The sequence below is a fragment of the Chenopodium album genome, chromosome 9 (assembly GCF_948465745.1).
Source record: "Chenopodium album chromosome 9, dcCheAlbu1.1, whole genome shotgun sequence".
In the NCBI taxonomy this organism is placed as follows: Eukaryota; Viridiplantae; Streptophyta; class Magnoliopsida; order Caryophyllales; family Amaranthaceae; genus Chenopodium; species Chenopodium album.
Genome location: NC_137842.1, coordinates 72,305,159 through 72,318,068, shown reverse-complemented (window position 1 = coordinate 72,318,068; position 12,910 = coordinate 72,305,159). Strand labels below are relative to the sequence as shown.

Here is a 12,910-nt window from a genome sequence, read left to right as displayed (position 1 = left end):
TCCTTCAAGTTTTATGTTGGACTCGTTCAATTCGATTAATAACTCGGCCCACAATCCATCCCACGGTTCCACTTTAGTGTACGTAGATTGATCATCGATATAGTATACGTGAATATACAGATTTGTCAAAATAGACTCGACTTAATCTTATTGTATTACATTTTTTGGTTTTTTTAATATTAGATATTGTATTACTTCAATGTACATAGATCAACTGATCATCAATATGATATACGTGAATAAACAAATGTGTCAAAATAGACTCGACTTAATCTTATCGAGAGAGCATAATGTATTGATTAATATTTTGTAACCTAAGACTCGAACTTGATAGACTTTTATTGATAGAGATTTTATATTTACAAAGTGAATTTATCTTTTATATACTTGGTGTTTATTTGGACTTATCGTTTACATCTAGTTATATTGAAAGTATTTATCCCATAATAAGTAAAATAAGGTGAATTAAGAAATACCTTTATTATTTTTACTTAAACTACATTTATTTTGTTTGTGAATTAGAATTAGCACTTGGATTGAATTATTTTCCTAAATTACACTTATCGTTTTTGAGCTTAACTTGTAGGAACATAATGTGTTTGTAACATAATGTTTTGTAAAGTATATTGCCAATATTGGAGAGAATAAAGACTTAGACCAACACAATGAGACACACTAATCAAGCATACCCACATGATTAAAATATGTATTCATAGATTCATACGTTGTAAAGTGTTACTTATGATAGAAACCAAACGTTACTCCGTAATTATTTTAGTACGAGTAGGTAAATTTTGAGAAAGTGTGACTCAAAAGTGAAATGTTGGCTAGCATTATGTTTCACTCTAGTCCAGAGCAAAAACTACCAATAATTTTTGTGTCCCAACAAAATGGCTGTCCTGTGTCTAGAACAAATGGTTAGATGAACTCAAAGAGTCACATCATTTTTTTTTTTTTTTTATTTTTATTTATTTTTTTTTTTTTATTTTTTTTTTTGGTTCAACCATTAAATCACATCAACATTATTGGAGGGTTGTATAAAATTAACCGTACATAATAAATATACCAATCACATTTTTCTTATTTTTGGGCAAAGTAAGGTTAAGTAACTGGATTTTTAGGGGATAAAATGGCTAAAGGGAGTCTTTTCGAAAGTTGTTTTCTATAAATTATGAAAAATGTCATTAAGGGCCTGTTCTCTTACGTTGAAATTCAGTTCAGTTCAGTTCAGTTCAGTTCAGTTCAGCTCAGTTCAGTTCAGCTCCTAATTTCCTTCCCTTATAAAATATTAATTTCAGTTCAGCTCAGTTCAGTTCAGTTCAATTCAGTTCAGCTCATTTCAGTTCAGTTCAGTTCAGTTCAGTCAATGAGAACAAGCCCTAATATTCACCTTTGTGATAAACTGATATCATTGATGTTGTTCGCCCTACAAAAATGTAGAGGTATCTTTTGAGTTTTTATCTCCTAATAAAAATTATCCTTTGAACATTTTTTCTTTATATCCATTAATTATAGTTCACATGATCATTATATATTTTTTTAAACCTCCCAAAATATTTTACACTACAAGTGGATATAAAAGTTTAGTTATTGAAAATGGAATTGGTTCTAGTACGGAGTACTAGATTATATTACAAATTTCTGAATAAACCCCCCCCCCCCTAATGCCCAAATGGATAAAAGTCATTAGAATACTTAGCCTTTTTCAGGCTGGGCTTCAACTATCGGGCTTTTGGCCCAAAGCAGTAATTTTGTAATTTAAACAATAATCCAACGACCCAACCCACATATTCACATTTTTAATGTTCCTTTCGATTTTTCATAGCAAAAATGACTTAATATCTTTAATTTTTTTTCTTTAATTGCGTTTTCCTTAAAAATAAAATAAAAATTTCCGTCCAATCAAATCAAGCTTAGCGTGATTAGTGCGCGTGACGTGACACTTTCCCACGTGTATGTATTTTTGTTTTTGTAAAGTAGAGCGAGATCTTTAATTTTGTTAGGGAAGTTGTAACATTGGTTTTGTTACAACTATGTAAACTGGACATTGTAAAAGAAAAGAATCTAAATAAAACTCTGAAAAGAAACATGAAGCCCAAGTTAACAGACTTAAGCTAAGTTAGTTGTTCAATTATCCCTCCAAAAAAGAAAGGAAATATGTGACAAATATGTGATATGTCATTTTCAAAAAAAAAAAAAAAAAAAAAAAAAAAAAAAAAGGGTTTTGTGTATGGCCAAAGATTGGCATAATATATTTATATATACATTTGACAATAAAAATAGGCATACAAAAGTTTGAATCATAAAGCAATTTCATTCCATAATTAAGCCTGTAAACTACAAGCTTTTGTCAGCACATGTACCAAGTTATTGAGAAAACCTCTTTAATTTTATCATTGTTGATCACACTTGTTTTTTATTCATAGTGAATGAATTTTGTGCTTTACACACTTAAAGTGCATTGTTTCATTATTTAGAATTTAAAGGAAAAAAAAATGGTCAATTGCTACCATCCTCTAACCCTTAGTACCTCACTAGGAGTCTAGGATCATGTTATTCGATATATATGTTATTCGAAATTTCAAACCGAGAATAAATTCCAAATGTGTATTGAAATTAATTGTTATATAAGTTAAAGAATATAAAGTACAAGTATGTACTACGTATATATCTTTGATAGACTATCCGTCTATCCCACCTGATCACCTATTATCAAATGGATTCTAGTAGTTAATTAACTGTTAAAGAAGACAAAATGATTGATATTTTGTCATGTGATTTTGCTAAATTAAAGTATCAAATCAACATTGTAACAAGTTTAAATCATAGGAAACTTTCGAAAGAAACTTGTACATCCATTGAGAAGTTGACAACGAATTAATTTAAGACTTTTCTTTACTTCCTTCAAAAGATATGTCTTGCTTAAACCATAAACCTCTGCTATTTTATTCCTTTCTTTTCCTCATGCATTACCTATATATAATCACACCAATCTTTTTATTATTTCTTCATAAGCTAAACTTATTCTCAAAGTCACCATGACAAACTATCACTATGGACTCTTTGCAATAGTTTTCGTTACTAGCGCGATTTTGTTTCCATTTTCTTTTGCTTCTGTTGTTTCTACAGGGAACTTCAACAAGGATTTCTTCATCTCATGGGCTCCAAATCATGTAAACACATCAGCTGACGGCACGACAAGAACCCTAAAACTTGATCATGAATCAGGTACGTACGTACGGTCCATTTTTATTATTATCACATATACAAAGTACGTGTACTACAACTTATATATATGCTATTTATTTGTGCATGCACAACCCAATTTTCAATTTGAAGTAGCTAATAATTGTATCTAGAAATTATTTTTCATAGGTGCTTCTTTTGATTCGAACAATATGTTCTTGTTCGGGCAAATAGACATGCAAATTAAGCTAATACAAGGTTATTCAGCAGGCACTGTTGTAGCCTATTATGTAAGAATTATAATTATAATTTTCTTGTCCCTTTCAATAATTTTCTCATAATTTTAGTACTTTTCCCTTCTTGTTTATTTTGAAGAATTACTAAAATTTTGCTATAAACAACAATACAGCTTGCATCTAATTCACCAAATCGAGACGAGATAGACTTGGAGTTCTTAGGAAATGTTACAGGGCAACCTTATATGCTTCAAACAAACATATACTCGGATGGCTTCGGCGATAGGGAAGAGAGGGTTTCTTTGTGGTTTGATCCTTCAGCAGACTTCCATACGTATTCTATTCTCTGGAATGTTTACCAAATTGTGTAAGCCACTCTTCAATTCATGTTTTGCTTTAGAAAATGTGAATCCCAATTAGCTTAGTTAGCGAAGTTTATGAGATATAGCGTTGTTTGAAAATTAAAACTTCATATATGCATTTACTTGCACAACCAAAGTGCATCTATCAACTTAAAAAGTTTAAGCACTAATCAACCTTTTATTTTTCCCATAAAAAATTGCATTGGTTTGTTTCATTGTGCATAACTAACTATATTACCTAACCACAATTTGTTGCACTAAATTTATGTACCAGACACACAACAAGTCACCGTTCAATCATATAACAATCAAAATCATTACCAATCAATTCGCATTGTCTAATAAATTAATAAGTCATCATATCAGTATTCAGTAATAATCTTTCAATAATATAATTACATTTTCCCTAACATCAATGATACATACAATATTGTTTATTCAATTTTCCAAGCTTATAATTTATGATATAACCAATAATATATGTTGGATTAATGCATACAGGATCATGGTGGATTGGGTCCCTATTAGGGTTTACAGAAACCATGCAGATAAAGGAGTAGGGTTTCCAAGATCACAACCAATGAGCCTAAAAACAAGCTTATGGAACGGCGAAGATTGGGCAACAAGAGGAGGGAAGGATAAAATCGATTGGTCGAAGGCACCCTTTGTTGCTTCCTTCAGAAACTACAAGATTGATGCATGTGTTTGGGGAGGAAATCCAAGGTTTTGTAAGGCAGTTACCTCTACTAATTGGTGGAACAAAGATAGATTCAACACATTAAATTGGAATCAAAGAAGGTTTTATAAATGGGTGAGGAAATATCACCTTCTTTATGATTATTGCCAAGATAATAAGAGGTTCCAAGGCAATCTTCCGAAGGAGTGCTCCCTTCCTAAATATTAAAATTACACGGAATAATGTTGTGCAAATTCTGAATTTTCTTGCCATTAATTGTTATGTAACAAATACTTCGTACTAGCTAGTAAGCCAAATAAGAGCAATTGTGGTCATAAACTCAAATTAGTACGTATCTTTATTTTATCTTTTAGAAGCGCGAATGGAAACCATATTTAATTTATATGGAGTATATTTTCGATAGTTTGTATGTAGTGGTTTTTATTCATGAAGTTATAGTTAGGAATTATATCAATAAGAAAATTTTATTTCAATATACATTATTCAATTTCATCCCATCATGTTTTTTAGTTTTCCGAATTGATTATGTATGTGCCAACCTTGAACTCCCGTACACCTTCTAGATTGAGTTAGCAAAAATTTAGTAAAGTTGTACTAAATTAATTGATATTCAAGCAGCCGTTAGCTGATATAATAGATACCGGTAGTATTATTCAATTTGTTCCGGTACGCTGGCTGAATTATTCAACACATGATTTTATAATAATACGAATGAAATATATATAATATATTTATGCATGTTTGTTATTACTTTTAGCCATTTTAGGTGTAGTTTTATGCATAACTAATTAACTATATATCCGCTTTATAATTTGACGTACATAACTTGTAGATCCTAATGTAATACGTAGTAAATTAAATAAATTATACTATTGTTTCTTTAAGGCATGGTTACCTACCCTATGCCATGCGTCTAGCTTGATCACGGTTGTGTACACCTTATTTGAATCACGCATTACATTGAATATAAACAATAAATCAATATTGGATTAATTGTTTCTTTAATTTTAGAGATGGGTTTGATACTTAAGAGTAAGCAAAAAGCTAACGAGCGTTCTCAGGGTAATAGATAAGAGAACTAACATGAAATTATCAAAGAAAAATATATATACATACAATAACAATACCGAATTAGTCGTGATTTTGGCATACAATACATTATTCTCAATTTTATACTATTTTAATAAGCTATAGATTAATTAGTAATTATCTAATATTCGAGACCAGGGACGCTTGTTAGCAAGATTCTAGAATAATTATTTTCATTTGTAATTAAGAAATGCAACTTTGAATTATTATGCATGCATATATACGTATAGTAAAATTATAGTTTAGGTATAGTTGTTTGAAATTAAACTTTAGTTCCACTAGTTTGATATAGGGAGGATAAAAATCGCACAATCTAATTTGGCCCTATCTAAAATTTCAACACATTTTTACGTAGACATACCAAATGTTACGTATATACAATTTCTTTTTTATATCATTAGCTTTTGATTATTGACCACGTGGTACATAGACTCATTTTATGTTTAATTTTATACAATTATTTGCACAACCATTTGCCTTAGAAAATGTAAAACACTAGTGATTTTCCTAAAGCCGGCTAAACCATATTGTGTAAATATTTAATCTCCTACTTGCTAATATTTTTTAAATTAATTTTCCTCTATATATTTCACTCAATCTTATGCAAAAATTTCACAGCCTATCTATTTTCATTTGTGTAATTCAACAACAACAACAAACAAAAAAGAAAGAAAAGAAAAGAAAAGAAAATGAATTTTCTCAAGTCCATTGCAACCTTTTCATTTTTCATCATAGCAATGCTAGCCTTTGCTGGATTTTGTCATGCACAAAATTCACCACAAGACTATGTTGATGCCCACAATGCGGCTAGGGCCGAGGTGGGTGTCGAAAACATAGAGTGGGACGACGAATTGGCGGCCTACGCCCAACAATACGCCAACCAACGTATGGACGATTGTGCTCTGGAGCATTCCGAGGGGCCTTATGGAGAGAATATCGTTGCAGGTCCCGGTGATGCTAGTGGCGTAGATGCAGTTAAAATGTGGGTTGATGAGAAGGCTAATTATGACTATGATTCCAATACTTGTGCTCCAAATGAGATGTGTGGACATTATACTCAAGTGGTTTGGCGTAATTCCGTTCGTGTTGGATGTGCTAGGGTTCTATGTAACGGTGGTGGGATTTTCATCACTTGTAACTATGATCCTCGAGGCAATTTTAATGGAGAAAAACCCTACTAGCTAGAGTTTCTGGTCTGATCAATCAGCTATTCAGCTTGTTAAACCATATAATACTTCGCTAGTGTTATGCTCACTAGGGCATTCACTTATACTTAATAAATTATATATGAGTATGAGAATTCAATAAGCGTGTATACTATATAAAATATCAAATAAAGTAATATATACAGGATCCCTATTCATCCACCTGTTTAGCACCATAGGGTTATATATTTTGCTCTTTTGAATATACTTCGTATTTAAATAAGAAGAATAATACTCTTGGATTTGGATTGTTTTGGTGCACTAATATATATGATGCATGTAAGAATTTTTATGTTTAAGAAGTCATTTACGTGTTATCAGATATTTCTTACTCTCTTTTATATGAATTCAATTTTTTTTTTGTTAAGCTCGTACTAATTAAATTATTTAAATTACGTATGTACTATTCAAAGATACTACTAGATATTTTATTCTTATTGCCTATTGGTCAATAAATTTAAAAAGTATCAAGCGTGCAAGACCATAGCTTGTAAGTTTTATGACTTGTAACAATGTAACTTGTTCTTGTAAAACGGATTTTCCAAAAAAATAAAAATAAAAAATCAACTTCATCCTTTGCCCATCCATGGCCACTAGCTTAGGATCTTTATATTTATCAAAGCTATTTGCATCACGAGTAGACTACATTAATAGCAATTGCATGTCACGACGTACATGAAACGAAAATCATAATTTTGTTTGTATATTGTAAATTTCCATCGCAAGTTCAAAAATAGTACGACTCACATGCAAAATTGTGGTTGTAGATTCTAGTCGTCCTTTATAGCCTTGAGAATGAGTAAATATTATTTACGGAGTATTATAGAAATAGAAGAGTGAATTTAACTGTTCTTTTTTGAGGGGTAATTAATTCATTGCAAAGACTTTTTCAACACACACCACTAATTTCTAACCCTTTATTCCCGGCGTACCAAAGTCAAGAGAAGTCAACATGTCTCACTATTTTTTTGAAACAACTATGTCTCACTATTTTGATATACTACCTCCGTTACAGATTATATGCAACGATTAGACATTTTTCCTCTCTGCTTTATGTCAAATCTTTACACATAACCTGCAACGGAGGTAGTATTTAGCATCAACAATTTATTATCATTGCATTATTGTGTCATCATCCTTAACAATAAATTCACTAACTATTATTATTCCTACAATACTTCGTCTGTAAATTAACAATAACTACCGTGCTTAAGATTTATCATGGGGTATGTTCCTTATAATATTGGGGTTTTTAAAAAAACTTATTGGATAATGTAATAGAATAGTTAGATCTTTTTAATATATATCAAGTCAAATCGATAGTTATTGAGTAAAATGGGTAGTTATTGGTAATTTTCAAAAATGAAAAAAATAAAATAAAATTATAGACAGGCTAGAATTGTAAGGATGGAGTTTTCGAGTTTAAATGTCCCAAATTATATTGACATTTAATTATAAGGGTATGTTTTTTTGAAGGGTATGGTGGTAAAATTGGATGATTTTACAGTAGTTGTTTGAAAAGTGACTACCATATTATTTTAATAGTATACAATATGAATGGTTTATTTTTTTCACCTTATTAGTCTTATTATAACTACTATGCATACATATTTATTGAAAATTTTAATCTAATATATAATAATTTTTTTTCGAGAAACTATAAAATAAGAATAAAAATTACATAAATGTTACTAAAAATTTGATAAATCAAAAAAATGTTGATAATACTATTTTATACCTAAATTTAAGTAAAAGAATTAATTATCTGAAAAAAAATATTTCAATTATAAACTTTATAATCATGAAAACATTATGGTAGTCATATTTCAAATAACTATTGTAAAATTTTTAGGTAAAATTGAACTGCTTTTCCCTCTATAAAATCCAATTCATTCATCAAGAAATTCCACAATCAATCTATCTCTCTTTTTTTAAAAAAATATTTCATTCAAAAAAGAAAGAAAATGAAGTTGATGAAAAGTTTTCCAACAATTTCATTACCCCTCATAGCACTAACCCTAGCTACCTTTATGCATGTATGCCATGCATAAAACTCACCCCAAGCCTTTTTTAGCGCCTTTAATGTTGCTAGGAACGCCAAGGGTGTCCGTAACATACAATGGGATAATCAATTGGCAGCCTATGCTCAGCAGCGAGTTGCTAGCGAAAGAGCGGGCAATTGCAACACCAATGCTCGGAGTGGCCCGTATAATGAAGACGCTTCTAGTGGTACTGGTATGACGGTGACAAAACTGGTAATTTGCGATTGAAATCAACAAAATAGAAGAAGAAAATTGAGGATTTTCATTGAAAGAGAAGAGATAAATTACAGAGGAAAATAGAGAATGAGAATTAAGTGTAGTTATTACAGCTAACTACTGCATTTATAGGTCCAACTAATTCTGGGAAAATAATAATAAAAAAAGAAATAAAATAAGCTTGATATAACTAACTTCCTAACTGATGCTGACTCATCTTGCTGGTCTTGGACTGTAGTCTATTTGTGTCTTGGGCTTGGGCCTTATCCAAACTTCTCTTAACACCCCCCCGCAAGCTAGACTGGGGATTGAACAATCCTAGCTTGGACAAAAGATCTGAGAACTGAGCAGAAGGAAGTATCTTTATAAGAACATCTGCTAACTGAGATTGTGTTGGCAGATATGTGAGTTGAATCAACCCTTCCAAGACTTTTTCTCTTGTAAAGTGACAGTCAATGTCAATATGTTTAGTCCTTTCGTGAAATACTGGATTCTTTGCTATGTAAATAGCAGATTGGTTGTCACAGTGAAGAGTTACAGGAAGAAGATTAGAAACTCCAAGCTCTTGAAGTAACCTGACAACCCAAGTAACCTCAGATGCAGCAGAGGCCATGGCTCTATACTCAGATTCTGAAGATGATTTAGATACAGTAGGTTGTTTCTTTGATTTCCAGCTTATAGGAGAAGATCCAAATTGCAGCACATAACCAGTTACACTTCTTCTTGTATCTAAACAAGATCCCCAATCAGAGTCACTAAAAGCTTGTAAGGTTAAGGAAGCTGACCCTTGTAACAGAATACCTTGTCCTGCAGTATGAGCAACATATCTCATTGTGTGTTGTAGAGCTTCCATATGAGATGACCTTGGATTCTGCATGAACTGACTTAAAGTTTGAACAGTATAGGATAGATCTGGTCTAGTATTGGTCAGAAAATTTAACTTGCCTATAAGACTTCTATATAGTGTAGCATCAGACAGTAATTCACCTTCAGTTGCAGACAGCTTCAGATTTTGAGGTAAAGGAGTAACTGCATTCTTTTCCAAAGAAAAATGACATTCAGACAAAAGTTCTTGTGTGAATTTTTTCTGAGTTAAAACAACTCCTTCTTCAATATAACTGACCTCTATCCCAAGAAAGAAACTGAGTCTTCCCAAATCTTTAATACCGAACACTCTATCAAGATGCTTCTTCAGTTCAGTAATTGTATCAATGTCATCACCAGTTAATATAATGCCATCTACATATATAGCTGTAATGGTGATCTTTCCATTATTCCTCTTTAGAAACAAGGATGCATCACTGTGACTCTGAGTAAAACCTTTGAGCTTCAATTCACCAAGTAACTTTGCAAACCATTGCCTTGAGGCTTGCTTAAGCCCATATATAGACTTATTCAGCTTACACACTTTTCCAGAATAACCTTGCAAACCCTCAGGTAAAACCATGTATATATCCTCATGTAAATCACCATGCAAAAATGCATTGTTGACATCTAGCTGATACATATTCCACCATTTACTTGCTGCCAGAGCAATAACACACCTAATTGTAGTCATTTTTACCACTGATGAGAAAGTTTCTTCATAATCAATCCCAAACTTTTGAGTATATCCTTTAGCAACAAGTCTGGCCTTGAATCTCTCAATAGTTCCATCAGCTCTAAGTTTAATTTTGAACACCCATTTACATCCTATATGCTTCTTTCCTTTAGGCAAATCCACAATATCCCATGTATTATTCTTTCCAAGAGCCTCCAATTCTTTTCCCATAGCATCAACCCATTCTGGATATTTTGCAGCTTCTTTATAAGTTGTAGGTTCCTTCATATTTGAAACAATAGTAGCCAAGGCCTTTTTAGAAGAAGGAATACTAGTATAACAAACCAAATTACACCAATGTGCCAAATTTGCCTTTTTAGAAGTCCTGTTAGACATCCTGCAGTCATAATTAGCCATCCAACTAGGTGTCTGTCTAGGTCTTGAAGACTTTCTTAATTCTGTCTCATTTTCAGTCATAAGATTGGACATAAAATTTGTGACTTCAGAATCTGAAGAACTGGAAGGAGTATGAACAGGGTAAGGAAGGGAAGAAGAAGTGGATGATATATTTGTAGAAGTATTAGAATTAGAACTGGAGGTGAAGGTTTCAGAAGAAGTGTGAATAGGTACATGAACTATAGTGTTATTGAGAACTGAGATATTTAGATACCCTTCATCAAAAGACAAGAAAGGATCAGAAAAAATATGATCATCATTTGTGTTAGGCAGAAAAAACTGAAATGGAGAGGTTGTTTTTGAGTTTGTAATATGGAAGGGAAAATGTTGTTCATGGAAATGAACATCTCTACTGACAGAAATAATATTAGTGTCTAAATGCAAAACTTTATAGCCTTTTTGAGTTGGAGAGTATCCTAAGAAAACACAAGGATCTGCTCTTGGATCAAACTTATTTCTTCCAGCCTTAGAAGTAGAAACAAAGCAGAGACAACCAAAAGCTTTGAGGTGAGAAAGATTAGGAGGAATTCTATAAAGCTTCTGATAAGGAGTAATATTATCCAGAACTGACAAAGGCATCCTGTTGATGAGATGAGCTGCACATAAAATACATTCTTCCCAATACCTTTCTGGCACCTTAGACTGAAAATAAAGTGCCCTGGCAGTTTCCAGTAGATGTTTATGTTTCCTCTCAACAATGCCATTTTGCTGAGGAGTATCAACACAACTAGTTTGATGATGAATACCTTTTCCTGTATACAACTCAACAATCTTTCCTTCACAAAATTCTTTAGCATTATCTGATCTAATACACTTCACAGAAAGGTTATGTTGTTTCTCAGCAAAAGTAACAAAATCAAATAAAATTTGTACAGAATCAGATTTATATTGCAACATATGTATCCAAGTCATTCTAGTGAAATCATCAACAATGGTCAAAAACATTGAACATTTATTATGAGTCTTAAATCTATTAGGACCCCAAATATCAATATGCAACATCTCAAAAGGAGCTGAAGTCTTAATATGACTAATAGGAAAAGAAGATCTAGTTTGCCTAGCCTTTGGACAAATCTGGCAAATACTATCACACAACTCTTTACTTTTTACATTAGGTAAAACATAACCTAGCTGTTTAAAAGGAAGGTGTCCTAGTCTTAGGTGCCATAATTTGGCATTATTGCTTTCTGTACTTGCATAAGTAACAGTATGGTTACTCACAGAAGCATTTACAGAAGTATTAAGAGAACTAGTAGGAGAATCAGGAACCTGAAAAGGTATTGGAGTTATCCTATCACCAGCATGATAAAGTCCACTTTTCTGTCTACCAAGAACAATTTCCCTGGTCAAGGTAGGACCCTGTATGATGCAAGAATCAGGTGTAAACTTAACACTACACTTCTCATCTTTACAGAGTTTATGAACAGATATGAGATTGAATTGAAATTCAGGCACAAACAGAACATTTCTCAAAACTATGCCTTGTTCTAAAGTAACTGTTCCTATCTTAGAAATAGAAACTTCACTACCATTAGGAATAGTTATAGTATTTTCAGTTCCAAGCAAAGATGAATAAGAATCAAATAAAGACAGATCATAGCAAATATGGTCAGTAGCACCACTATCAATAATCCAACCATTTTTAAAAGCTGAAAAAAGACACAGATTACCTGCAAAGTATGCAGCAGGTTTGCTTTCTTCTTTTGAATTTGGAACTGCTGGACTAGGGCCTGCATCTTCACCACTTGACTCCAAAAAATTCATCAGTCTGTTATATTGACTCCTGGTGAAAGTTGCATTCACATGATCAACTTCATCTGTGTTGCAGGTTTGATCATTAGCAAAAGAAGATTCCCCCTGAACCATATTAGCAAATTTTTT

General features: G+C 32.1%; 2 protein-coding genes across 2 annotated transcripts; both read left to right on the top strand.

The window, feature by feature from the left end:
* Positions 1–3,021: 3,021 nt before the first annotated feature.
* Positions 3,022–4,954, top strand: LOC145560512 (putative xyloglucan endotransglucosylase/hydrolase protein 10). The gene is made up of 4 exons (XM_081621769.1): positions 3,022–3,228; positions 3,376–3,476; positions 3,596–3,789; positions 4,286–4,954. Exons 1-4 carry the CDS (start codon positions 3,039–3,041, stop codon positions 4,686–4,688), a joined length of 888 nt encoding a protein of 295 aa, XP_081477895.1. The 5' UTR covers positions 3,022–3,038; the 3' UTR covers positions 4,689–4,954.
* A 1,305-nt stretch (positions 4,955–6,259) lies between these two features.
* LOC145560511 (pathogenesis-related protein 1A-like) lies at positions 6,260–6,751 on the top strand. Its single transcript, XM_081621767.1, has one exon. The coding sequence runs from the start codon at positions 6,260–6,262 to the stop codon at positions 6,749–6,751; it is 492 nt and encodes a 163-aa protein (XP_081477893.1).
* Positions 6,752–12,910: the final 6,159 nt, after the last annotated feature.